The following is a 26,612-nucleotide window of genomic DNA, read 5'->3' on the forward strand; positions in this document are numbered from 1 at the left end:
TTCAGCAGGGTCTTCTCATCCATGCCACATGGCAGTCAGGGTGTTACTGGGAAGGGCTGAACCTGAGGCTCACCTGAGGCCCTCCCCACCCCCACCCCCACCCCCCCCCGCCCCCCCCCCCGCCAAGCATCCACAGCCATGGGAAAGCTCATCCCTAATCCCATTCCAGGGTTGAGGACCCAGACCAGCTCCGGGGTGACCCTCTCAGAGGTTAGCCTGTGGACTGGGATCTGGAGCTGCTGGATCTTTGCAGCCACAGCCGGTTGCACCCTTAGCTCGGCTGCTCCACGGACGTGGAGGAGGAGGTGCTGGGGACCTGCCCCAAGGAGGACGCACGGGCAGGGAGATGCTGGGGGACATGGAGGGGAGCAGATGGGGAGCAGGGCTGGTTCCTGAGACTCCCTGTTCTTGGCACAGGAGAGAGGTGATCGCTGCTTCCAGCCTGGCTGCATCGGGGTGCTGCCAAAACCCAGAAGCAAATCCTCCCTGGCAGTTGTGTGTCAGCCAGAGTGGGGATTTTCTCTCTGCGTTTTGGCTCAGGCAGGTCTCTGCAGGTGCATCCCTCTGCCACCCACACACTGGTGTTTGTGGCCCTGGCAGGTGCATGGTGCCTTGCACCCTTGGGTGCCCTGGGCATGGCTTTGGAATGAGGCATAGACAAGGGGCTTGAAGACTGGACCCCCAGCTGGGTTCTGATCTGCTGAATGCCAGCACTGTAAACCTTCCCCCATGGGGAGCCATTTAAATGGGTAGCTTTGGGCTTCCCCTGGCCATGCCTCAGTTTCCCCATCTGAGTAGTGAGAGCGCTGCAATTCCCAGACGTGGCCGCGGTGGCTGAGAGCTGGATCCTGTAACCAAAACCTCTTATATATGGAAAATAAAAGAGGTCCCTGTGTGTACAGAGCAACCCCCCTGAGGGAAGCGGCTCTGCCAGCCCCCAGCCGCCCGGGCTGTGCTCTGAAGTGCTGCCCCAAATTAAATTCCTCCCCAGCTTGCAGATGGCCAGGAATTCAATTTTCCCAGATCCCATCAGAAGCTGATAAATGAGCTCCCTAATCACTGCGCAGATCCCATTGGTGCTGGCCCTGCTGGGGGGAGATGTGGGAAAGCTGCATCTTCCCTTCCCATCCCACCACTCAAAGTTGCCCCCGTGGGACCCAGCTGCCCCCAACCCTCTGAGTCCCTCTCCGGCTGCATCCTCGGAGTGCCTGGGAAGGAGGCTTTGCCACGATGCTCCTGCGCAGAGCCAGGTCAGGGGAGCCTCAGCACAGCTAACCTGCTGGAAAATATCTAGGAAAGTCCTTAAAACCCAGCCAGGAGATGCTGGTGGCCAACAGGGACAGGAGAGGGGACCGTGTGCCAGGGAAAACCTTCCAGGAACACCATGTCCCAGGGACATGCATGGTGCCAGCTCCCTGCCAGCACTGCCTGCAGCCGGGGCCCTGCGGCAGCGATGCTCAGCCCTGTGCCTGGCTCTGCCGTGGGTGCCAGGGCCAAAGGCTCGTTCACAGCTGGGTGCCAGGGTGGCCACGGCAGCTGCTATAAATGTCCGTGTCCCTCAGGGAGAAGGCAGCCGGGTGCCAGGGATGCTGCTAATGATGGAGCAGTTTTCCCTGCGGCTGCCTCGGGAGGATGGAGAGGGCTGCAGGGCTGCAGCTGTGGCGCAGGGAGGGCACTTGGTGCCTGTGATATGAGAGGAGGATTTTAGGGACAAGCGTGCCTTCACCCTCCTGCCCAGATGGCCCCCGAGCCCTGGCAAGGGGGTGGCATTGCCTGCCAGGATGCGGCCGGTGGTCCAAGCAGATATTCAGTCAGGACCGTTTTCTGATCCAGTTTTCCAGGATGGCCCCAGCTGCACCCCCAGTCCATGCATGGGATCACTCCCGGGGTCCAGCCATCCTCCTGGCCCTGTGTACCCCACAGCCAGGCTGGTTCCCCCCATCCCCACCTGCCCCCATCCTCTGGCGCGTTATTTATCAGCGCCGCAGCCTTGTGGGGTGGGCAGCTCCGCGCTGGGAACAGAGGGGCGGCTGGGTCAGCTCCCTCTCTAGGAATGCTGGGGTGTCACTGCAGTGCCACTGCACCCCTGAAACAGGCTGGGGCAGGAGACAGGGGGCTGAGAGGGGTCCATGTCCCCCTCCCTGACAGGGAATATGAGTTAGGGACAAGTGATATGGGGCTGAGTGGGGTCCGTGTCTCCCTCCCTGCCAGAGGATGTGGGTTAAGGACAAGTGACATGGGGCTGAGCAGGGTCTGTGTCCCCCTTCCCGCCAGGCAGCAGCTGCCCTGCGGGGCCACGGGGATGGGGCCCGTTGTCCCTGGGGCACGGGGGTCCCTGTGGCAGGCAGGGCTGGCTCACCAGCCACGTCTCTGCTCCTCCTGATTTGTTTCCCACCGAAATAACAACTTCCTTCTTTTCCTGGTGGGAGAGACCCCCGGCCCTTTCCAGCTCTGCTCTTATCAACAGCTAATTAGTGGCAAATCGTTTGGCCAGCCCGGCCAGGGACTGCTGTTCCAAGAAGGCCGCGATGTTCTTGGGGACGGGAAATCCTTGAGGAGGAGGGCCGCGGTCCCGGCCGTTTGTCCTGCACGACAAAGGGACATCAACAGGAAGCGACCTTGACTCTGGCCCTGCTCCGTCAGCCCTGAGAGGCGAGGCTGGGATGCGGGGGGATGACCTGAGGAGCATCCCCGAAGGTCTCAGGGCATGGTGGAGGTTGGAAAATTTGCTTGCAAAACTCAAAAGCCTCGCTCGGAGACCACAATGTCCGCAGGGAGCATCAGTCCACGTGGTCCCAGTCTGTGCAAATGCCCCATGCAGACGACCTGGGCAAATGCTCCGTGCAAATGGTTTGCACCACCTGTGCAAACTGGCATGTGCAAGCAGCCAGTGTAAACTGCCCTGTGCAAAGTGTCTGTGCAAACTGTCTTTGCAAAGTGCCCTGTGCAGTGTTGGTGCAAATGCCCCTTGCAAATGGTTTGCGCCACCTGTGCAAACTGCCCTGTGCAAACGTGCCATGCAAACTGACTTGTGCAAATAGCCTGTGCAAATGGTTTGCGCTGCCTGTGCAAAACGCCCTGTGCCAACTGCCCCATGCAAGTGGCCTGTGCAAATAACCCATGCACACTGTCCTGTGCAAACTGCCCTGTGCAAATGGCCCCATGAAGCCCACCTTGTGCTAACCACTGTGGCCCACGAGCCGGGCTGCCCACCATGTGCCTGGCAGGGCCATGCCATGCCAGTGCCACTTCTGTCGGGCTCAGCTGTGATTATATTGCAGCCTTGTCAGCTGGGACTCTCTAATAGACCAAGAACACCTGAAGTGACTTTTAAAGTGCTATTTAAGGAGAAGCAAACAGCTCGCACTGGTGCAGTTAGCTGGTGCTTTGTGCCTGTTGGATGGTGTTTAAGGCTGTGGTTAAGTGTGGCAGGCTCAAACGAGGGCATGGGTGGGGGGGTCACTGCTAGAGGGTTGCACAGGGCTCTGGGGTCAACGCTGGAGGGATGTGCCGGGCTCTGGGGTCGATGCTGGGCTCAGCACAGCCCTTCCCATCTGGGTCTAACCCCAGTGCCGCCCCGAGCTGGTCCTGCACAGCTGTGACCCTGCATGGCTGGGGAAACTGAGGCAGGTGTGGGCATGCAGGGCTCCTCGTGTGCTTTTTTTTGGGTGGCTGTTCACACAGGTTTGCATCCTCCAGCCCTGGGAAGCCTGAGCCCAGCATCACTGGGTGCCAGGGCGGCTGGGTGCCAGGCTGCCACCCTGCAGCCCCTGCCTGCGGCACCCAGATCCTCATTTATCTGCTGCAACAGGACCCTGGGCAAACGAGCATGGGGAGGCAAGAGATATCCCAGAAGTGTTTCCTTCCCGTTGATGCTCATTATCCCCCTAGAAAAGATGAGGTAATTAAGGAGTTACCTCGAGTTACAGGTTGTTGTTGCTTGATTAGATTAAAGCAATGTAATTTGGGACTGCAAGCAGTGCTCTAATCCAGGATGGGCAGGCAAGGAGGGGATGGATGTCTTCCCGGCTGGGGTTGGACACAGAGCTGCCTGCTCTCCCCTCCGTCCCTCTGTCCGTCCATCCGTCATCACTCCATCCTCTGCTGCCCTGGTCCTTGCCCCAGGGCTGCTGGCTCCATACCCCCACCCGGATGGAGAGGATCCCCTGGGGAATTGTGGCTCTGGGGCTGGGGAGGAATGCTGGAGCAGCGTAGGGAGAGGGTGACAGGGCCATCAGCAGTGTCACTCAGCCCACTGCAGAGCTGGCGACAGCAGATCTCCTGCCTGTGGTGGGACCTGCTGCCTTCCCTGCTCCATGCCTCAGTTTCCCCACTTGCACTGCAGCGTTTGAGCTCGACGATGCTCTCTGTCTGCGCGGGGCTCCTGCCTGGCCCTGCCTGCTTGTTGTCAGCTCCGCGTTGCTAACACACAGCTAGAGCTTGGCTATATTTAACCACCGCGGCCGGAGCACGGGCCGTGCAGCCGGGGGGGCAGCGGGGAGCAGCCCCCCGGGGAGGGGAGCAGGGCTGGGGGGCTCATCATTGCCGGAGGCGAGGGGGAGGCAGGAGAGGAGGATGAATCATGGCTCAGGGATATTTTTAACGCCGCCAGATTGCCTGGCAAATGCTTGGGCAGGGCGGCGCGGGCGCCAGAGCTGGGTGTTTGCTTGCAGCCACCGGCTGCTGGGGCTCAGCTTGGGGGTGCTGGGGGACCTGGAAGGGGGTTTGGCCATTCCCCTGGGATCCTGGGGTGTGAGCGTGGCATTATCACCTTGCTGCCACACATTGGAGAGGTGGCAAAGGCAGGGAGGTTTGTCCCTGTGCCTTGGGTGCAGTCAATGGGGGCAGAAAGGGGGGTCCTGGACCAGCATCTTCCTCTGCAAAGAGGAGGCAGGAGGGGAGAAAGTGCCCTGGCAAGGGGAAAGTGATGGGGAAAGCCAGAGTTGTGGCACGGGAGAGGATCTGGGTGTCCCCACCTGCGGGTGCCAACCCGCTGTCTGCAGGTTTGGGGAGAGGCAGGGAGCCCCTGGGGCTGCTCTGGCCAGGGAAGGTGACCCAAGCAGCCGGGTGTCCCTAGGCTGGGGACACGGGGACCGGCAAAGGGCCATGCTGGTGAAGGCAGGCTGCCTCCCAGATGGCAGCGAGCGGCGGCAGGAATACAAATGTGATTTGCTTTTTGCCTCTCAGACGGGAGAGCGTAAAGAGATCCAGAGGCAGGCGGCTGCGGCTGAGCCAGTGTGGGCTAAAAATGCATCCGATGGGAAGAGCCCCCAGTAGGAGGGCACCGAGCCCCCGGCCCTGGCTCTGCGGGACTGCGATGGGGTGACCACCTTGGCCAGGCTCCTTGGTGCCTGCCTGGAGCGGCTTTGCCCTGCTCAGCCTGGAGATGTGGTCGTCCCCCTCCTCGAGGGCTGTGCACTGCCGGGGGTGCACCGGTGAGGTGAGAAGCTTTTCCCTGCAGAAGGTCCTTGGTCCTCGGTGCCTGCAAACACCCTGCAAGAGGCAACAGGGCTAGTGTGAGAGGGGCTGGGGGTTAGCAGGGGGGTCCTGCCTGCTCTGGGGCTCTGCTGGCTGTGGGGCTGCCATCTCTCACCCCGTCTACTGCTGGAGAGGGCTAAAGGCAAGGCAGTAAACGGGGTGATGGGGTTTTCCCTGACCCAGACCCTGCCCTGCTGTACCTCACACTCTGGAGTAGCCCCATCCCTTTGCACCCTGAGCCAGCCCAGCAAAGACATGAGGCAGCATCTGCCTACCGATGGGGATGGTATCCATGGGGTGTGGGTACTGGGGAGGGAGGATGTGATGCCTGTGGGCACGGAGATGTGCGTACTCAGCATCTCGGATGCTCTAATTTAATTTGGGTTCCCCAGCTCAGGGAGTGAAGTCGTCCAGACGGAGAGATGTCCGGCTTCATCCCGAAGGCAATCGCTCACAGGGAGGCTAACGCACTAATCTACTTACAGAATTAATTGGGATCATTTCCCTCGCGTTCCCAGGTGGATAAAGTCCTGGGGGGGGGGGCGGGGGGGCAGGAGCCGAGCTCCGAGGGCTTGTGGGGAGACGGGCTCCTCCAAGCTCGAAGGGTCACATCGCTCAAGTAATTTACTTGCAGTTTTTATGGCAAAGCTGGGCTGGAAGCTCAGCTGGGAGATGATTCATTTCCTCAAGGTTCCTCAGCCCCGCAGCGGGCAGGGGCTGCTGTCCCCATGGGGACAGCAGACGGAAGGATGCAGCAAGACCCTGCTGCTGAAGCCTGGGCTGATGCCAGCATCCCCTCTTGGAGCCATCACCCATGGGTGCTGCCGCAGCGATGGCAAGATTTGCAGATCTGCCCCCCCGCCCTGCCCAGCTCAGGACCCCTGTCTTGAGCCTGGGAGCTGGGCAGGGCAGGGTGAGGGTCCTGCAGCATGGCTCTGCATCCCTCTGGGAGCAGGAGGCTCCCAGGCACTGGGTATTGCTGCCTTGCTTTCTGTGCCTCAGTTTCCCCTTGGTTAAAGAGGAGCCCAGTGGGTGGCAGGTCTTGCATTTCAGCTCTTGTTGGGGCTAACTCCACTTGTAAAGTGCCCAGGTGCCCCCCTCCCGCGGAGAGGGACCCCAGCTTCCTGGTACCCCTAAGGGGGCTGAGCATCACAGCGGGTACCTTGGTGCACTGGATCCAGCCTCTGCCTGTTCCAGGGGGGCTCCTCCTCACCCTGGTGGGGGCTCTGGGCAGGGGACCATCACCCTCAGCTCCCTCCCCGGGAGGAAAAACCACCTCCACCCATCACCCAGGAGCGAGGCCAGGGGAGGGGGCGCAAGCCCTGAGACCCAGTGAAGTCAGCGTAGGATCCCCAAGTCGTGTCTTTCCCCCTCCCCTCCAGTCCCTCTCCCCTTGGCAGCCGTGAGAGCAGCCTTTCCGGAGAGGAAGCCAGTCAGGATGGGATTTCTCTATTTTGTAAACATCCAGAGAGGCCGGGGAGGGTCTGGGGGGGGGGGGCGAACCCAGCACTGTGGCCAGTGGGGATGAGCAGGGGGATGGATCTGTCCCAGAAATTCCCACCTGGTACATGGCCACACACCAGCCCCGAAAAAAGCCATGTTTTCACTGCCCGTGAATCCCTTCTGCTGGAAAAGACACTTTTCCATCCCAGTGTGGTCTGTCGGAGCCTGGGGAGCCTGGGATGAGTTGGGCGGACTGTGCTGGGGGTCCCCACCATTGCATGGCTGGGTATGGGATGCTGCCACTGCTCTCCAAAAGGCAAAAGGGAATAAAAAACAGAAGGGGAAAATAAAAAGGTGCTGTTTTCCACAGGGAGGAGAGCAGCCTGTGCCCTGGCCGCCCGGGCCATGGTGAGGTTTGGCTTTGCTGAAGCTGGGGAGGTTTGTGCCGTGCGGGGCCGCGTTGTGCCCTGGCTCGTGTCAGAGCAAAGACAAATTGCTTGCTTTAATGAGATGAATGGCTTCATTAATCACCCAGTGGCTCCGGCGGGAAATATTCAGGCATTGTGCCGTGCCAGGGGATGCTGGCATGCCAGCCGTGCGGGAGCCAGCAAAATCCCTGCTGGCACCATGGTCCCATGGGGCACCTGGGGGGTCAGTGATGGCACGTGGGGGAAAGCACCCAGTTAGCTTGGGTGTTTGGCAGAGTGGGAGCAGCATCACCATCCTCCCAGGCCAGCGCAAAGGTGACAATAGTCACAGGCTGATGGAGCCACAGCTGTTGTCTGCACTGCTGGGGACAGTGATGGGGACAGCGACGGGGACAGGCGCTGTTTCCCTGCTCTAGCCTGCTCTTTGGGAGCAGCATCCTCAGCTCCTGGGGTTGTTGGTGATCCCAGCGCCGTGCTGTGTCCCCTGCCTGCCATGCCTGAATGGGTGCTGGAGCTGCTGCTTGCACCGAGCCCCCAGGGCTGGCCCCAAATCCCCCTCCGTGCCCATCTCCTAGCATCCCATTTCCAGGTGGTGTTTTCTTACAGAGGTGCTGGGCATGCAGACCTTGGGGTGAGGGTGTCAAGCTCTGCTCTGACAGCTGGGAAATGCAATCGCTCCGTGCTTCTCCCCACTTCGGTGATGTTAATTAACCCGCTGTGCCCTCCCGGGAAGCATTATTATTGCTCTGCCCTCCAGGGAAGCTGGGATGCGGCGCAGGCACTGGCAGCAGCAGATGGCAAAGCCTCTTCCAGAGGGTTCTTTGGTCCCCTGCCCTGACAGGTGCAGGTCCAGGGCTGTGGTCACCCCAGCTCGGTGGGTCCCGGTGACATCCCCAGTGACAGGGATGGGGTGGCTGATGGCTTAGTCTCCCCACCAGGCACTGGATCATCCTGCTGTGCCAGGGGTGTGTGTGCCAGCGTGGCCTCATGCAAACTCCCCAGCCAAGTGTCCATGGAGCCAGGGATGGATCCGGAGAATCCCTTGTGTCTTTGGGGTGGTGTCTGAATGGGCCCTGTGGTGCGGAGTGCCAGGAGCGAGATGTGGGGGACCCCGTCCCGTTGCTGCCAAGCTCCATGTCCCAAGGGATGGTGAAGCAAGCTGGACTCACCATGCAAATGGCGGGCTTTGGGAGGCTAATTAGCCCCCTAATTAGCTCCTTGGCAGGAATGCATCTGGATTCCAGGCTGCGGAGGGCATGCCAGTGCCATTGGCACTGGGAGGTGCTCCCTGTGCGGTTTGGGGGTGTGTAGGGATGGATCCTGCCCCCACCATCCCACTGCAGGCAGTGTACGCTGCCTGCACGTTGCCTGCAGTGGGGACCCTGTGCTCTGCTGCTGGGGGGCACGCACCGGGAGAGGCTGCCTGCACCAGGGGGACCGTCAGCCTGCCTGCACTGGGTCACTGCAAGATGCTGGGGGGATGGTGACACCCCCATCCCATCCGTGCCCCACCTCCAGTTTGCATGACAGCCCCAGGATGCGTGTCACCTCCCTGGCAAAGACAGGGACCGGGCACATCGCATCCTGCTGGAGGAGGGACCCCCTTCCCCACCAGGAGGAGGAAATTAGAGGGGGGATATGGGCAACCCTGTGCCCACCCCCCCCCCCGGGTCTTTGCATGGCTCCAAGCTCGCCCAGTGCCCTGGGTGCTCGCAGGGACTCGCTGCTTCAGCTCCCCAGTAGGGTCATTAAATAAAAGCAATAAAGGGAGCTGACAGCGGGGCCCCAGTTGGGCTGAGCCTGCAGTGCAGCCGTCCCGAGGCCATTGGGAAACACTATTTATGGCGATACATGGGATGGGATGTGGCTGGGCTGGCGGCCCCAGGCGCGCTGGCTCCTTGCCCAGCATGGAGCAGGGCCGCATCCTGGCCATGGAAGGGTGCAGAGCCCTAGCTGTGGCTCCGCAGCATCCCCAGGGCTGAGCAGTACTGGCAAGGGGCAGCTGGCAAAACCTCCCGCTCCGGGCTGGGGGGAGCTGGGCTGGAGCAGGATGGGTGGGACGAGGTGGGATGAGCAGGATGAGTGCAATGAGTGGGAAGAATGGGATGGGCGGGAAGAACGGGATGAGTGGAACGAACAGGATAAGTGGGACAAGCGGGACAAGTGGGATGAGCAGGATGAGCAGGACAGGTGGGATGAGCGGGGCAAGTGGGGTGAGTGGGATGAGCAGGGTGAGTGGGATGAGCAGAGTGAGTGGGATGAGCAGGGCAAATGGGATGAGCATGATGAATGGGATGAGCGGGATACCCTTCCCAGGCCAGCCTTGCTCCCCTGCCTCCTCCCTGTGCAGCCAACACTCCCGCCTGCCTCCGCCGCTCTCTCTTCATCTTGGGGATGTTTTTTTTAGCTCCTGCAGTTTTTTCCACCCCCTCTGGGACGGACCCGGATTCCCAGCCCTATTAAAGCCATCACCCGTGTCCAGCTGCCATCTGTCCGTCTCCGCGCCGAGCATGCCGCCAGCATTTGATGCTCTGAGCAGTCCCGGGGGTCCCACTCGGCCTCTGCCCCATCTCCCCCTGCACATGGTAGGGATGCTGAGCTGACACAGAGGGACCAGAGGGACAGCAGGACGGACAGCTGGCCGAGGCCCGGCTGTATTCTACAGTGCATGTGTCTCCAGTGTGAGTAAGCGACTGGAGATGCAGCCCTGTTGGAATAACAGCCGGCGCCCATGTCTTCAGCTGGAAGCACCCTCATCGCCACCAGCCATGCTCCCACCTGCTGCTCGGACCCAGCCCTGTGGCCGAGGATGCTCCCGGAGCTGGGGGGTGGCACAGCCCTGGTGAGGGGCTACGGTCCTGGCCAGGCTCCCCTGGGGTGCAGGGTTGAGGACAATCCCCAGGGGGTGACACTGGGGCCAGTTACCAGTGCAGCTGGGGATGGAGCCTGGAGCCACCTGGTAAAACCAGGACCGAAGGGAAGAGCAAATCCCGATGCCGTTAGCTGGTGCCTGACTCGGAGCCTCGACCCGTTCCCGTAATAACAACAGCCTTATCCTGGTCTCCCAGACAAGGGCTGCAGGCAGGGGCAGGGGTCGTGCTGCGGAGCCCCCTCTTCCCCCCAGCTTTTCCATGTGTCCACCCCAACCCCTCCCATCATTAATTTCAGATGAGTGTTCAGCCCCTGCGACATGCTTTATCCAGCGCCTCTTCTTCCTGCCGGTGATTTATGGCGGAGCTTGGCAGGGGAACGGCAGGAATTTTCCTGCCTGCGAGGCTCCCTCTGGGTGTCTGGCAGGAGCCACGGTGGTAGCCACGGCGGTGGCCTCCGGCAAACCCAAGGGCAGTGGGGGGGAGCAAGGGGGAGCGTGGTCCCTCCATCCCCTGCACCCTATGGATGCTGCAGGGTGGCGTGGGATGGGGGAGCGGGGGCAGATGCGGGCTGGCCCCCTGCTTGTCAAAGCCGAGGAACCAGTGCTGACTCGGATATTTAAGGGCAGGGAGACTGTGTCTGCTGCCCTGCCTGCCCTGCCTGCCCTGCCTGCCCTGCGCGCCCTGCCTGCCCTGCCTGCCCTGCCTGCCCTGCCTGCCCTGCCTGCCCTGTCGGTGGCATGGGCAGGAGCTCAGCTGTGCGTGGAGGATTGAAAAAGTCTGGGGATGAGGAAGGAAGCAGCAGCGCCTGGAGGGAGACAAAGGTGTTGATGTGGCTAGTGCAGGCACCGACGTGGCTAGTGCAGGTGTTGGCATGGCTAGTGCAGGCATTGATGTTGCTAGCACTGGAGTTGCCATGGCTAGTGCAGGCACTGACGTGGCTAATGCAGGCATTGGCATGGCTAGTGCTGGAGGTGGCTTGGCTAGTGCAGGCGTTGACACAGCCAGTGCAGGTGTTCACATGGCTAGGGCAGTCGTGGGTGGGACTAGTGCTGGGGGTGACGTGGCTAGTGCTGGCAGTGGCAGCCTGGCGCAGGTGCTGGCATGGCATGGGCATGACAGGTGCAGGCAGTGGTGTGGCTAATGCAGGCACTGGTGTGACTTGTGCCACCATCAGCGTGGCTTGTGCAAGGCCGTGTGTTACCCAAGCGCGGCTTTAGGGCCACCATCCTGCACGCATGGCTCCCTGGAGGCACCCTCCCTGTGCCAACCGTGTGGGGCCAGATCTCCCACCCAGTGCTCCCAGTATGCCAGCATGCTCAGCCCAGTGCCCCCCTCACCCTCCAGTGTTGAAGCCTCTCCGTTTTTGGGGGACCCCTGGCTCCCCCGTCACGGGCATTGACCGAAAAAGGGAGGTTTTGACCCCAAAAAGGAGGTGGGCAGGCTGGAGACTGCTCCTGGGGGTCTAGGGGAAGGATAACTGTGCCGTGGTGACCTTGGGGACAGGATGGAGAGGATGACTGGTTCTGTGGTGCCCCTCACTGTGGCTTCAGGCCACCGTAACCCTCCCTGCCCTCCTCTGCTCTCTCCCCAGGATGCCCTGCTGAGCCTGGGGGCTGTCATCGATGTCTCCTGCCTGCGGGATGCCCTCCGCCATGCCCTGGTCTCCCTGCTGCCCAGAGTGGTAGGTGGGCGCGGGGCGGGGAGAGCCCCGGGACCTGGGGGTGGTGGTGCTGCGGGATTCTCTGCTGGCTGATATTGAGGTTGAGCCTGGGATGGAGTCTTCTCCTGCCCAGCCCACCTGGATGTCCTCCCTGCCCCGAAATGGGCTATGGGTCACTGGTCCCCTATTTCCATTTTAAGTGTGAAATGGCTCTTGGGTTGGCTTTCTGAGCCTCACTTGCCAGTCACCGGCCACCTCTCCACAGGGAGTGGCTTGGAGCCCCCCAGGAGCTGCAGGGCCCCTAATGCCCCTGTGAGCCCAGTGGGCTGGTGGCCCTGCTGCTGCTGGTGTCTCTGGTGCTCATGGTGGCCCTGGTGCTGTTGATAGCCCAGAGATGCTGGTGGTGCTGGTGCTCATGGTGGCCCTGGAGCTGGTAGCTCTGGTGCTGCTGATAGCCCAGAGGTGCTGGTGACCCTGGTGCTCATGGTGGACATGCAGTGCTTGTGGCCCTGCAGTGCTGGTGGCCCTGGTGCTTATGGTGGCCCTGCAGTACTGGTGGTGGCCTTGGTGCTGCTGATAGCCCAGAGATGCTGGTAGCCCTGGAGCTGGTAGCTCTGGTTCTGATAGCCCAGAGGTGCTCGTGACCCTGGTGCTTGCTCATGGTGACCCTGGTGCTGGTAGTGGCCCTGGTGCTGCGGATGGCCAGGCATGGGGCAGGCATCATGGGACCCCCTGAGACATTGGGCATCAGGGCTGGGGTGCCCTGGTCATGGGGGCCTGCAAAGTGGGGGGTGAGTGCACATGCGTGTGCGTGATAGCAGGTGTGTGTGCACGAGTGTGCACACTAAGGTGTGCACATATGTGTGAGCATGCACCTATGTGTGCCCACAAGCACGTATGCAGGTCTCTATGCATGTGTGTGCACAGGTGCATATGGTGCACGTGTGCAGTGGGTGTGCATGTGTGTACATGACTGTGTGCATGCGTGTGCATGTGTGTATTCATGCGGCTGTGCACGTGTGGGTATGTACATCTGTTTATTTACATACGTGGCTATGTACATGTGTTTATGTACGTATGTGGATATGTATGTGTGTATGTACATGTGTGACTGTGTACATGTGTTTATATGTGTGGGTGTGTACGCTTGTTCACTTGTGTGGGTACGTGTTTTCATGTGTGGATGTGCACATGTGTTTATGTCAATGTGGGGGTATGTAAATGTCTTTATGTGTGGGTACATATATATGTTTATGTACATATGTGGGTGTGCATGCATTTCTATGTACTTGTGTGGGTATGTGTGTTTAAGTATATATGTGGGAGTGCACATGTGTGGGTATATATACGTGTTTATATACGTGTGTGTGTACATGTGTCTGTACATGTTGGTATGCACATGTGTTTATGTGTATCTACATGTGTTTATACATGTGTGGGTGTGCACGTGTGTTTATGTATGTGTGTTTATGCACTTATGTACATGTGTTTACACACATGTGTGGGTGTGCATGTGTGTTTAGGTGTGGGGTGTCATGACCTTTGCTCTGGACAAACCCTGTGCACCTGGGGAAACTGAGGCACGCAGCCCTGCCTGGCCCGGCTGCTCCCTGCGGAGTGGGCAGGGGGTACCAGGGGTGGCGAGGGCTGGCTGGGCTGTGGCGTGGGTGAGGGGCAGGGTGGGGGTCCCGACCCTCAGCGTTGCCCACCCCCGCCCCCCCCCCAGGAGCATGTCTACATCTACCTGCTGGATGGGGAAACCCGGCTGATCTGTGATGACCCCCCCCACGAGCTGCCACCCGAGGGGAAGCTCAGGTGAGCCCAGCCCCCCCCAGCCCCCGGGTGTGTGCACACACGTGCATGTGGCCCAGTGAGTGTGCATGTACACGCGTGTGCATGAAGGCCATGAGGTTTCACAGGGGACCTGGCATTGGTACACACCCATCCCTATCCCTGTCCTCATCCTCATCCTCATCCCATCCTCATCCTCACCCCATACCCATCCTTATCCCATCCCCACCCCGTCCCCATCCTCATCCTCATCCCCATCCTCGTTCAATCCCTGCCTTCATCCCATGCCCACGTTCATACCATCCTCATTCTCATGCCCATCCCCTTCTTCATCCTCAGCCCCATTCCCATCCCTTTTCCCTTCCTCATCCTCGTCCCTGTCCCCATTCCCATCCTCATTCTATCCCCATCCCTATCCCTGCCCCTATCCTCATCCCCCTTCCCTTCTCCATCCCCATCCTCATCCTCATCCTCATCCTCATCCTCATCCTCATCCTCATCCTCATCCTCATCCTCATCCCATCCTCATCTTCATCCCATCCCCCCGTGCATGTGCAGCAACATGCACACATGTGTGCAGACACTGTGCATGTGCAGAGACACGCATGCGTGTGCAGGGGCTGTGCGTTTGAGAGACATGCACACGTGTGCAGGTGCTGTGCATGTGCAGGGACATACATGTGCAGGGACACACAAATGTGCAAGGGCTGTGAATGTGCAGGACACACACGTGCAGGGACATACACATGTGCAAAGGCTGTGAATGTTCAGGGACACACATGTGTGCAGACACTGTGCATGTGTAGAGACATGCACACATGTGCAGGGACACACGTGCACAGGTGCTGTGCATGTGCAGAAACACGCGTGCATGTGCAGGGGCTATGCATGTGAGAGACATGCACAGATGTGCAGGTGCTGTGCATGTGCAGGGACATGCATGTGCAGGGACACACAAATGTGCGAGGGCTTTGAATGTGCAGGGACACATACATGTGCAGGGGCTTTGCATGTGCACGGACACACAAATGTGCAAGGGCTGTGAATGTGCAGGGACACGTGTGCGCAGGGGCTGTGCATGTGCAGAGACATGCACATGTGTGCAGGGGCTGTGCATGTGGAAGGACACATGTGTGTGCAGGGGCTGTGCATGTGCAGGGACACATGTGTGTGCAGGGTCTGTGCATGTGCAGGGACACACATGCATGTGCAGGCACTGTGTGTGTAGGGACACACGTGTGTGCAGGGGCTGTGCATGTGCAGGGACACACATGCATGTGCAGGGACACACGTGTGTGCAGGGGCTGTGCATGTGCAGGGACACACATGCATGTGCAGGGACACACGTGTGTGCAGGGACACACATGCATGTGCAGGCACTGTGCATATGCAGGGACACACGTGTGTGCAGGGGCTGTGCATGTGCAGGGACACATGCATGCACAAGCGCTGTGGGTGTGCAAGGGACACGCATGCTCAGGTGTGCTGCACAGCCCTGTCCCCTCCCCGTGTGCACAGGTCCCCTGCCCAAGGTGCCTGGGGTGCCCCGGCCTGGGGCGGTGGCTCAGGTGTCCCTGTCCCTGCAGGGATGCGGTGCGGAAGCAGAAGCGGCTGGAGTGTGGGGGGCTGCCCCCCGCCGAGCTCCCCAGCCGGCAGCTGGGCCCCCTGGCAGCACCCCTGGCCCCTGGCACGCAAGGTGGGGCTGCAGGGGGGACATAGGGGTGTTGGTGGGGTGGGAGAGTGGGTGGGTATGGGGGTGGGGGGGAAAGTTGGTAGGTGAGTAGGTGGGTGGGTGGATGGATGGATGAGCTGGTAGGTGAGTGTGTGGGTGGATGGATGGATGGGTGGGTGGGTGGGTGGATGGGTGGGTGAGTGAGTGGATGGATGAATGAGTTGGTAGGTGGGCAGATGGATGGATGGGGGGATGGATGAGTTGGTATGTGAGTGGATGGATGGATGGATATGTTGGTGGGTGGGCAGATGGATGGATGGGGGATGGATGGATGGATGAGTTGGTATGTGAGTGGGTGGATGGGTGGGTGGGTGGGTGGATGGATGATGAGTTGGTAGGTGGGCAGATGGATGGATGGATGGGTGGATGAGTTGGTAGGTGAGTGGGTAGATGGGTTGGTGGGTGGATGGATGGATGGGTGGATGAGTGGGTGGATGGATAAGTTGGTAGGTGGGTGATGGGTTGGTGAGTGGGTGGATGGATGGGTGAATGGACGGATGGAAGGATAAGTTGGTAGGTGGGTCATGGGTTGGTGGGTGGGTGGATGGATGTGTGGGTGGGTGGGAAGATGGGTGGGTGGATGGATGGGTGGGTGAGTGGATGGAGGAATAAGTTGGTAGGTGGGTGGATGGGTTGGTGGGTGGATGGACGGGTGGCTGATTGGGAGAACTGAGGTGTGAGTGGATGGATGGGTGTGCACAGGAGTGGTTGGATGGGTGGGTGGGTGGGTGGGTGGATGGATGGGAGAATGGCCAGGTGGGTGGGTGGGTGACCCATGGCGACACAGGGATGACAACATGCACCCTGAGGGCTCAATGCCCCAGCCCCAGGCTACCCCCGATGCCCACTCAGGACTGACCCTCTCTTGGCTTGCAGTGCGCATCATCCCGCTGGTGGACAAGGAGAGTGGGGCTGTGGTGTGCGTCATCCTGGTGAGTGCGAGGATGTGGGCCGGGCTCTGGGGGATGGGACAGTGTGCAGACACTGGGGTCCTCACACTACAACCCTCCAGGTACACTGTGGCCAGCTGAGCGACTCGGATGAGCAGAACCTACGTGCATTGGAAAGACACGTGAGTGACCCCAGCTTGGCTGTGGGCCCTGGCACCTGGGGACCTGCCACCTCTTTCCCCAAACCCTGCTGTCCCTTGTCCCTTACGCCCCTCCTTGCAGACCCTGGTGGCATACCGGCGCCTGCAAGCCCTGCAGAAGCTGCAGCCCTGGCCCCAGGTCAGCCTCTCCACCAGCTCCTCCCAGAACTCCCTGGCCAAGACAGAGAAGGCACCTGAAAGCAGCTACAGTGACCTGGACTGCAAGATCCTGCAGCTCTGCGGTGAGGCCAGGGTGGGGGGCAGCAGGGGGGGTGGTGTGTGCCGGCAGGGTGGAGCTGGGGCGTTGAGCCCCTCATGGTGTTTGTGCCCCTTGTACAGGTGAGCTGTATGACCTGGATGCTGCCTCACTCCAGCTCAAGGTCATCAACTATGTGAGTAGTGACCATGCTGGCCCCCCTCGCCCCCAGCCTCAGGACACACAGAGCACCTCAATTTATTTCCAAAAAAAGAAAATCCCCCAAAGTAAAGAAAAACCTCAAGCGTCAGCTGCGCAGCCATCAGTAGTGACCAGAGTGAACAGCCTTGTCACAACTGTCAAGTCTCCAGAGTTAACATAATTAACAGTGCCATCCGTGCCACAGAAACTCTGAGACAGAACCTCCAGGTTCCCATCAGGCTCTCTAGCATCCTGTACCCAGCCCTCAGTAGCATCCAGAGTGAACAGCCTCGCCCTTGACATCAGTAGTCTCCAGAGTGAACCTGATCAGCTGCAGGGAAGAGGTTCTCAGAGGGCACCTGATTCTGTGTGGCACGTGTGGGTGCCCTGGGCACAGGGAGGCAGAGGAGGGGCTGGATTCTGCCCTGGGGGGGCTCAGGGCAGGCTGGGGTGCTGACCCCCACCCTTCACCCCCCCCAGCTGAAGCAGGAGACCCAGTCACTGTGCTGCTGCCTCCTACTTGTCTCTGAGGACAACCACCAGCTCTTCTGCCAGGTGGGTGCCACCGGGCTGGTCCCCCCACCCTGTGGGGCCAGGGGGTCCCAACTGCACCCCCCAAGCCATGGCTTCATGGGGCTTGACCACCATCCCATGGCAGCTCACCCCCCAGCTGTCTCTTCCAGGTGGTGGGAGACCGTGTCCTCGAGGAGGAGATCAGCTTTTCGGTGAGCAGAGTGGGGGATGGTGAGTGGGGGATATAGGGGGGCAGTGGGTGCCATGGGCTCACCCATCCCCTCCACCCGCAGCTCACCTTTGGGCGCCTGGGGAAGGTGGTGGAGGACAAGAGGTCCATCACCTTGAAGGACATCAGCGAGGTGGGTACCAGCTCTCCTACCCTGGGTGGGGACTCTGTGTGTGTCTCCTGCACCCAGGGACATGGTTCCCCAGCCCGGACTGGGGACTTCCCGGGGGTGGGGGTCTGGTTTGGAGGTGCCGGTACCAGCCCCCTCTCACCTCCTCCCTGCAGGAGGAGCACAAGCAGCTGAGCAGCATGTTGGGCAGCGAGGTCACCTCCATGCTCTGTGTCCCTGTCATCAGCCGGGCTACCTCCCAGGTGGTGGCATTGGCCTGCGCCTTCAACAAACTGAGCGGGGGGAGGTGAGTAACCGTCTTGGCTTGGGGAGGGGGGGGCAGGATCCAGCCCTCCCACCTTCCCCTCTGCCCTGAGCTGGGGCTGCCTTTGTGGGTGGTGGAGCATTGTCACCATGGAGGAAGAGGGTGCAGGTGTGGGGACCAGCAGGGACAGGGGACAGAGGTGTGTGCCCCACCACGATGGGGTCTTGCCCTTCTCCTCTGATGGGGTCTTGCCCTCCCCCCAGTTACACCAAGGCAGACGAGCACAAGATCCAGCACTGCTTCTGCTATACCTCCACGGTGCTCACCAGCACTTTGGCCTTCCAAAAGGAGCAGAAGCTCAAGTGCGAATGCCAGGTGAGTGCCCGCAGGGCTGTGTCACACCGGGCAAACACGTGTGCGTGTCCCATGTCACGCCAGTTACTGACAGCATCACCTCTGTCCCCACCAGGCCCTGCTGCAGGTGGCGAAGAACCTCTTCACGCACTTGGGTAGGTGCACGCTGCAGGGAGCACCCACGCCCTGGGTGGGGGCAGAACCCCCTGCACAGCTCCAGGGGACAGTGGCACTGGGGTCCCCTGCCCCCAGCCTGGGGGGACCTTGTCCCTTGCCCTGCCAGCCCTGGCCCTGCCTGGGGGATGATGGCAGGAGGGCAGCCGTCAGCTCGCCCAGAGCCTTGCTTGCGCTGGTGATGCACAGCTGCAGGCGTGCACACTGCATCAGCACAGAGTGCTGCGTGCACTTAGAAATGTGTGTGCAGACATGCATTGCTGCATGTACTGCTGCCGGCGCACACTGCTGTGCACACAGAGCTGCACATGTGGGAACTGCTGCATGCACACATGCACTGTTGCACACGCACACATTGCTGCATGCACACGTGCACACTGCTGCACATGCACACACACACTGCCATGCATGCACATTGCTGCATGCACGCACAACTGCTGCATGCATGCACTGCTGCATGTGCACACACACATTGCTGTGCACACACACTGCTGCAGTTCATGCTACACACGAGCACCCTGCTGTATTGCATCTGCTGCTGCCCACTTGCACGGGCTGTGTCACCCTTTGGTGTGCATGCATGCACGTGTACACACGCAAACATGTACATGCATGCACACGGTCTGTGCAGACCCCACTCCTCTGTGCCCCCCAGGCCTTCCTGCCGTGCCCCTGGGGTGGGCTGTGTGCAGGCACAGCCCACGCTGGGGACAGACTGAGCTGAGACACCCCCTCTTTCATTGCATGGGTGGGGAGATGAGGTGGGCAGCAGCTGCTTGGCTGGGGGCTCCCTGACCCTTTCCCCCCCACCCCTTGCAGACGACGTCTCTGTTCTGCTCCAGGAGATCATCACAGAGGCCCGAAACCTCAGCAATGCAGAGATGTGAGTGGGCCTGCCATGAGGGGGGGGGACACAGGGTGGGGGGGCACAGACCCCCCTGGGTGCGAGTGGCATTGGTGTCTCTTGCAGATGCTCCGTGTTCCTGCTAGACCGGCTCAGCCACGAGCTGGTGGCCAAGGTGTTTGACGGTGGCGTGGTGGATGACGAGGTGAATGCAGGGACAAGGGGATGGAGTCTGGTGGGGGGTCCTGGGGTCCTGCCCCCTCCAGCCCCAGGACCATGCTGGTGACCTCCTCTCCCTGCCCGCAGAGCTACGAGATCCGCATCCCTGCCGACCAGGGCATCGCCGGGCATGTGGCCACCACTGGCAAGATCCTCAACATCAAGGATGCCTACTCCCACCCGCTTTTCTACCGGGGGGTGGACGACAGCACCGGCTTCCGCACCAGGAACATCCTCTGCTTCCCCATCAAGAACGAGAGCCAGGGTGAGGGGCACAGGCAGGGCGCCGTGCCCCTGCATGGGGACCCGGCACGTGGGGGATTGTGTACCCCGGGATGTGGGCACGGCACGGTCCCCTGGCACAGCAGCATCCCCCAGCCCGTGGGAACCATCCTGCCCCGGGGGGCACGATCCTGAACACAGCATGTGGATGTGATCCTGTCCCCAGCACGTGGACATCATTGTGTCCCCAACACACAGGCACAGTGCTACCCCCGGTACTTGGGCGTGATCCTGATCCTGTCCCCAGCACATGGGCACAGCAGCGTCCCTGGCACTTGGGCACAATCCTGTCCCCAGCACACAGACATGATCCTGTCCCCAGCACGTGGGCATGATCCTGTCCCACGTCCATGGCCACGATCCTGTCCCCAACACACAGGCACAGCACTGTCCCCAGCACATGGCCACAATCTCGCCCCCAGCAAAGAAGTATGTCCCCCAGCATAGGGTCATGATCCTGTCCCAAGCCTGTGGGCACAGCGCTGTCCCCAGCACACAGGAACAATCCTGTCCCCAGCACACGGGCTTGATCCTGTCCCCTGTCCCCTGTCCCCACTCTGCTCCCAGAGGTCATCGGGGTGGCAGAGCTGGTCAACAAGATCAATGGCCCCTGGTTCAGCAAATTCGACGAGGACCTGGCAACCGCCTTCTCCATCTACTGTGGCATCAGCATCGCCCATGTATGTGCCCGGGGGGGTCCCCAACCCTGGCGGGGGAGGGCAAGAGCAGCCCTCTGTGCTGCCCCGGAGCTGGCCACAGTGCAGAGGGACGGGGTGGGGGGATGTGTTTGGTCCCCGTTCCCTGGGGACAAGCAGTGGTGGGGATGGGATGAGCTGGGGTGGGGGAGGCCACGTGTGGGGACCAAGGATGTGCTGGGGGGCCAGCATGGGCTGGGGGTGCTGAGGGGGCTTGGGGGGCTCTGCACACCCCCAGCACTCCCATACCTCCCTCCCACCCTGCAGTCACTGCTGTACAAGAAGGTGAATGAGGCGCAGTACCGCAGCCACCTGGCCAATGAGATGATGATGTACCACATGAAGGTGAGGTGGCACGGGGATGGGGGCAGGGACACGGGCTGGGACCCCCCCTGCCAGCGTGGTGCTGCCACACTCCACCCCAAGGTGGTGGCACAGTGGGGTGGCGGTGATACCCTGGGTTCTCTGCTCTCGCTGGGGCTCACGTGGCCCAGGACACAGCTTGGGGACACCCTGGGGGCCCGGTCACAGCGTGGACCACTGGCAATGGCTCCTTCAGGTGTCAGACGATGAGTACACCAAGCTGCTGAGCGAGGGAATCCAGCCCGTGTCCACCATCGACCCCAACTTTGCCAACTTCACCTACACGCCACGCTCGCTGCCCGAGGATGACACCTCCATGGTGAGGACTGTGGGGACGGTCCCCAAGTGCCACCGTACCCTGCCTGCTCTGGGTCAGGTCACAGACCCCAGCCCTGGGGTGCTGGGGGGCTGGAATGGGGGGATGTGGCTGCACCCCTGAGCATCTTCCTGCCTGCCAGGCAGGGGCAGGGGTGGCACGGCAGGGGGACAATGAGCACTGCCACTCACCCTGTCCCCTCCGCAGGCCATCCTGAGCATGCTGCAGGACATGAACTTCATCAACAACTACAAGATGGACCGTCAGACGCTCACCAGGTGGGTCCCCATCCCTGTCACTATCCCCACACCTGCTGGGGACACCTGGGCAAGACAGAGGTCCCCAGGGGGTGGGGGTGGTGCAAAGACACACACCACACACACCCCATGGCCCTTCCCTCCCTGCCAGGTTCTGCCTGATGGTGAAGAAGGGCTACCGTGACCCCCCCTACCACAACTGGATGCATGCCTTCTCTGTCTCCCACTTCTGCTACCTGCTCTACAAGAACCTGGAGCTTGTCAACTACCTGGAGTAAGGCCAGACGCCGTCCCTGTCCCCGGCCGGGGCGCTCCCCGCCCTCCTGCCTGCCTCATATTCCCTCCTTCCCCCCCCAGAGACATCGAGATCTTTGCCCTCTTCATCTCCTGCATGTGCCATGACCTGGACCACAGAGGCACCAATAACTCCTTCCAGGTGGCCTCGGTGAGCCGAGCCCAGTGCTGGGACGTGCCTGGGTGGGGGGGATGGGGACAGAGCTGGGGGGGTGGGGGCGTGGGTCTTCACCCCCATAGCTCCATCACTCTAGCCACTCTGCCTTGCAGAAATCGGTCCTGGCTGCGCTGTACAGCTCGGAGGGCTCCGTCATGGAGGTAAGGTGCTCCCCAAAACCTCCCCCTGCCCAACTCTCTGGGGCTGCGGCTGGGTGGCAGCATCCCTGCCTGCGCCCTGCCTGCACCCTGCCTGCACCCTGCCTGCGCCCACGGCCCCGGCTTCTCCCGCAGAGGCATCACTTCGCCCAAGCCATTGCCATCCTCAATAGCCAAGGCTGTAACATCTTTGACCACTTCTCCCGCAAGGTGAGCCCCCCTGCCTTGGCACCTCTCCCCTGCCACCCTCCTGCCCAGGCTGAGCCTGCTCGTCCCCTCTGGACCCCCTCCCCAGCTCTGGATCTGACCCTTGGGATACAAGGGCTGGCAGGGGCACGGAGCTGGTCATGGCAGCTACCATGCCTGGTCTTGCAGGACTACCAGCGCATGCTGGACCTCATGAGGGACATCATCTTGGCCACTGACCTGGCCCACCACCTGCGCATCTTCAAGGACCTCCAGAAGATGGCAGAAGGTGAAGCTCCTATGCTTGGGCTTAGGGATGCGGTGGGAACTCATCCCCCCAAGTCTGGAAGGTGGCACTGCAGGTCCTGGCTGTCCCCAGAGTCCTTACTTGGGGAGCTGATGGGGGCTGTGGGGCTCCTTCCCGAGCCCCCAGCCCTAACCCCTGCCCTGCTCCCTGTCTGGCAGTGGGCTACGACCCTAAGAACAAGCAGCACCACAGCCTGCTGCTCTGCCTGCTTATGACCTCCTGTGACCTCTCCGACCAGACCAAGGGCTGGAAGACCACCAGGAAGATCGCGGTGAGTGCCACACCATGGGGCTGACCCCCTGAATGCCACCCCCTCCCCCGTCTTGGGGCACCCGCATGGCCCCAGGCGCCAGGGACCAGCCTGCCCCTCACAGTGGCATCGTGGCCTGTGGAGGGGGTCCCTGCCTGGACCACGCAGCAGCCCCCCGTGCCGGCAGCATGTCCCTGCCCAATGCAGAGCTGTGGAGGGGGTGTCTGGAGGGCAATTGGGGTAGGGATGGCACCCCAGGCATGCAGCCCCCTACTCTGACAGTCTGTCCCTTGCAGGAGCTGATCTACAAGGAGTTCTTCTCCCAGGGTGACCTGGTAGGTAGCACCAGGGCTTGGTGCGGGGTTGGGCTTGGCCAACACTCTTGGCAAGCACCAGGGGGGCCCAGATGAGGTGGGGGGGGGCGGTGGACAGGGAGGTCTTGCCCGGGAATGGGGAGGGGATGGTCACTGGCATTGACACACACCCCCTCACCATTGCTGCAGGAGAAGGCCATGGGCAACCGCCCGCTGGAGATGATGGACCGGGAGAAAGCCTACATCCCCGAGCTGCAGATCAGCTTCATGGAGCACATCGCCATGCCCATCTACAAGTGAGCCCCCAGGGCTGGTGCCGGGCTGGGGGGGGCTGCTGCTATCACCCCTGCCTTGCCATGCCAGGGTGGGACAGGGGGTGCTGGGCGGGGGGTCTTGCAGATATTAGGGGGGTTTCCAAGTGGTGGGGATGGGGGGAACAGGGTTGCATCCAACTAAGGGGGTGCAACCCCGTGTTGATGGCGTGTGGTGTCCCCTGCCCCCCAGGCTGCTGCAGGACCTCTTCCCCAAGGCAGCGGAGCTCTACGAGAGGGTGGCCAGCAACCGGGAGCAGTGGACCAAGGTCTCCCACAAATTCACCATCCGGGGTTTGCCCAGTAACAACTCCCTGGACTTTCTGGATGAGGAATATGACCCGCAGGCCCCCGACCCCCAGGTCAACGGCTGCCTGGAGCCCGAGGGGGGGCAGCCAGAGGCAGGGGCTGAGTAAAAGGGGCAATGAGGGGGGCTACGGCCACAGCTGGACCAGGAGCATCCCCAACCCTCATCCCCCAGCCTATGGGGAGGAGGTTTGGGGGGGGGACATCAGTGACTCTGGACCACAACAGCAAGGTCTGTGTGTTGCCAGCACCCACCGCTGGTCCTTTCCCACCAGTGGGTGACTGTCCCCTCCCTCCGGGGCAGGTATTCAGGTGTCCCCTCCACCTGGTGGTCCCCTGGACCCCTCTTTGCTAGGACTCTGCCTCTGTGGCCGGGGACACCGGGGGACACCGTGGGGCTGAGGGATGGATGTGCTTTAAACTGCCTTAAGGCTGCAGGTCGTGTCCCCATGGGGTGACAACAGGGACGATGCCCTCGGCAGAAGCACCCCTGGAGGGGTTGTCCCCCTGAAAGGGGGCTGTGGGTCTGCCGGGGGTCAGCGGGATGGAGGGGGACAGTGTGGAGCAGGATGGCGAGGAGCAGTGGGAGTGCTGGGGGTGGGGTGGGCTGCAGGGCACAGGGGTGTCCCCATAGACCCCAAAGTGGGGCGTGAGGCTGTGGGAGGGGGCTGGGAGGTCTGAGGACAGAGGAGCCAGGCTCAGGCCCATGGAAGGAGGCTGGTTCTGGCTGGAGGAGGGAAGAGGCACCCAGAGCAGGATGGCCATGGCCGTGGCCATGGGGGTGCTCTGCCTGCATCCCCTGCTGCCTCCCAGCAGCTGCCGAGCATCTGTTGGCTAAAAGCCCCCCCAGCCCCGGGACCCCTGGATCCACTCACCTGTGGAAGGACTCGTGTCCCTCGCCCAGCCTGGTCCCACACAGCTACGTCCCCTGCAAGGGCTAGATGCGTGCCAAGGCTGGAAGGGCTCCTGCTCCTGGTTTGCACGCATGGGGGGGGGGGGTGGGTGTGTGTGCTGCACTCCCACAGGGACACTGCAGGAGGTCCTGTCCCCACCGTGTCCCCTCAATGTCCCCACCACGTGGGTGTTTCTCTAGCTCAGCACTGTGGTGCCCGCCCAGGAGCCTCCTGTCTGCAAGCAGCTGCACCAGTGACCGATGTGTCCATGAGCATCCCCAGCTCACAGTGGCTTCACAACTCCTGCCATACTGACCACCATGCATGGACCCTGATGGTCTCCTGTGGTCCCTCTGGTCCTGCAGACCACCGTGCATGGACCCTGATGGTCTCCTGTGGTCCCTCTGGTCCTGCAGACCACCGTGCATGGACCCTGATGGTCTCCTGTGGTCCCTCCAGTCCTGTTGACTGCTGTGCATGGACCCTGCCAATGTCCCATGGTCCCTCTGGTCCTGCAGACCACCATGCATGGACCCTGATGGTCTCCTGTGGTCCTTCTGATACTGCAGACCACCATGCATGGACCCTGATGGTCTCCTGTGGTTCTTGTGGTCCCATCAACTGCCATGCATGGACCCTGTCATCCTCCTGTGGTCCCTCTGATCCCACTGACTGCCATGCCTGGACCTTACCATCCTCCCATGGACCCTCTGGTCCTACAGGCCACCATGCATGGATGGTGATGGCCTCCTGTGGTCCCTCTGGTCCTACTTAGCATTGTGCATGGATCCTGCTGGCTTCCCATGGCTGCTCTGGCCATGCAAAGACCCACCAGTCTCCCACCATCCCTCCTGCCCTGCTGACTGCTGTGCATGGACCCTGCCATCCTCCTGTGGTCCCACTGGTCCTACAGACCACCATGCATGGATGGTGATGGCCTTCTGTGGTCCCTCCTGTCCTACTGACCACCGTGCACAGACCCTGCTGGTCCCTCCAGTCCAACAACCCAACACGTGTGGATTGCCTCAGCCCTGGGGGCTCTGCTCAGCCAGCCTTCCCCCTCCCCCCCCCCCCCCCAGGGTCTCTCCAACTGTGTGTGACCCAGGTCTTTGTTGCCCCAACCAAAGCCACCCGAAACAGCCATGAGCAGGGGAACCAGACCATGGTGAGCCGTGGTGAGCAGCTTGCTTTGCTGGGGTTGAGCTGAAGGGGGGCCGGGGATGAGGGTGGATGCTGAGCCCCCAGGGACTGGGGTGCACTGAGCCCCCCTGGCTGCATCACCCAGCTCATGGGAAATGGCAGGGTCACCATCACAGCAGGGGAAGGTGATGGAAGTGGCACAGTGAAATCCTGGCACTGCTGGGGTCGGTCCCACCAGGATCGGTCCCACCATGGTCAAGGGCAGCCCGGTTGCAGCCATGGAGCCATCTGCCGCCCCATCCCCGCTCTTCTGCAGCATCCCACGGCACCACCCCTGCGCCGAGTCCCAGCAGTGCCGCAGCAGGTCCCCGCGGTACAGTGGTGCTCCCAGTGCATCCCTCCGGGATTTGAGCGATGGGGCGGCTGCTCCTCTCGACATCTCATCTGTAAGAAACACCACACACATTTTCTCGGGGTACCCAGAGTGTGCGTGTCTGCAGGAGCAATGGGAGACCCCAATGCTGAGCTGCTCCCCGGGGACGAAGTGAACTGAATTCCTTTTGCCTTACCTACTCGGAGATGCCTTTAGCAAGATGCTTTGCCCAAGCCCCGGTAGGACCTGTCCGGTGACCGTGTCTGGCTGCTGGCCCATGGCTTCGCCTACAAGACCCCCTCAAAACCTTCCCCCTCCGCATGCTGCCATGCGATGACACTGAGCGGGGGGCAGGGATGGTCCGAGAAGGCAGAACCCCCCCAAAGTGCAAGAGGAGGAAAGCAGCTCCAT

The 26,612-nt window shown here is 61.4% G+C and overlaps 1 protein-coding gene across 2 annotated transcripts in view; it reads left to right on the plus strand.

Moving 5' to 3' along the window:
• PDE2A (phosphodiesterase 2A) overlaps positions 1–26,396 on the plus strand; it is a 55,983-nt gene extending 29,587 nt beyond the window's left edge. For both annotated transcript variants that reach the window (XM_037377770.1, XM_037377771.1), the window contains 29 exons: positions 11,814–11,903; positions 13,609–13,697; positions 15,260–15,369; positions 16,282–16,337; positions 16,418–16,477; positions 16,578–16,737; positions 16,835–16,887; positions 17,373–17,447; positions 17,576–17,617; positions 17,699–17,767; positions 17,920–18,050; positions 18,272–18,383; positions 18,478–18,517; positions 19,356–19,419; positions 19,507–19,585; positions 19,687–19,864; positions 20,449–20,561; positions 20,844–20,921; positions 21,136–21,258; positions 21,463–21,533; positions 21,664–21,786; positions 21,870–21,957; positions 22,077–22,124; positions 22,257–22,331; positions 22,497–22,596; positions 22,773–22,885; positions 23,161–23,199; positions 23,368–23,474; positions 23,683–26,396. In XM_037377770.1, the coding sequence (XP_037233667.1) occupies positions 11,814–11,903; positions 13,609–13,697; positions 15,260–15,369; positions 16,282–16,337; positions 16,418–16,477; positions 16,578–16,737; positions 16,835–16,887; positions 17,373–17,447; positions 17,576–17,617; positions 17,699–17,767; positions 17,920–18,050; positions 18,272–18,383; positions 18,478–18,517; positions 19,356–19,419; positions 19,507–19,585; positions 19,687–19,864; positions 20,449–20,561; positions 20,844–20,921; positions 21,136–21,258; positions 21,463–21,533; positions 21,664–21,786; positions 21,870–21,957; positions 22,077–22,124; positions 22,257–22,331; positions 22,497–22,596; positions 22,773–22,885; positions 23,161–23,199; positions 23,368–23,474; positions 23,683–23,905 (2,709 nt within the window). In that variant the 3' untranslated portion in view covers positions 23,906–26,396. The remainder of the gene's footprint in view (positions 1–11,813; positions 11,904–13,608; positions 13,698–15,259; positions 15,370–16,281; positions 16,338–16,417; positions 16,478–16,577; positions 16,738–16,834; positions 16,888–17,372; positions 17,448–17,575; positions 17,618–17,698; positions 17,768–17,919; positions 18,051–18,271; positions 18,384–18,477; positions 18,518–19,355; positions 19,420–19,506; positions 19,586–19,686; positions 19,865–20,448; positions 20,562–20,843; positions 20,922–21,135; positions 21,259–21,462; positions 21,534–21,663; positions 21,787–21,869; positions 21,958–22,076; positions 22,125–22,256; positions 22,332–22,496; positions 22,597–22,772; positions 22,886–23,160; positions 23,200–23,367; positions 23,475–23,682) is intronic.
• Positions 26,397–26,612: the final 216 nt, after the last annotated feature.

The sequence above is a fragment of the Falco rusticolus genome, chromosome 2 (assembly GCF_015220075.1).
Source record: "Falco rusticolus isolate bFalRus1 chromosome 2, bFalRus1.pri, whole genome shotgun sequence".
Taxonomy (NCBI): domain Eukaryota; kingdom Metazoa; phylum Chordata; class Aves; order Falconiformes; family Falconidae; genus Falco; species Falco rusticolus.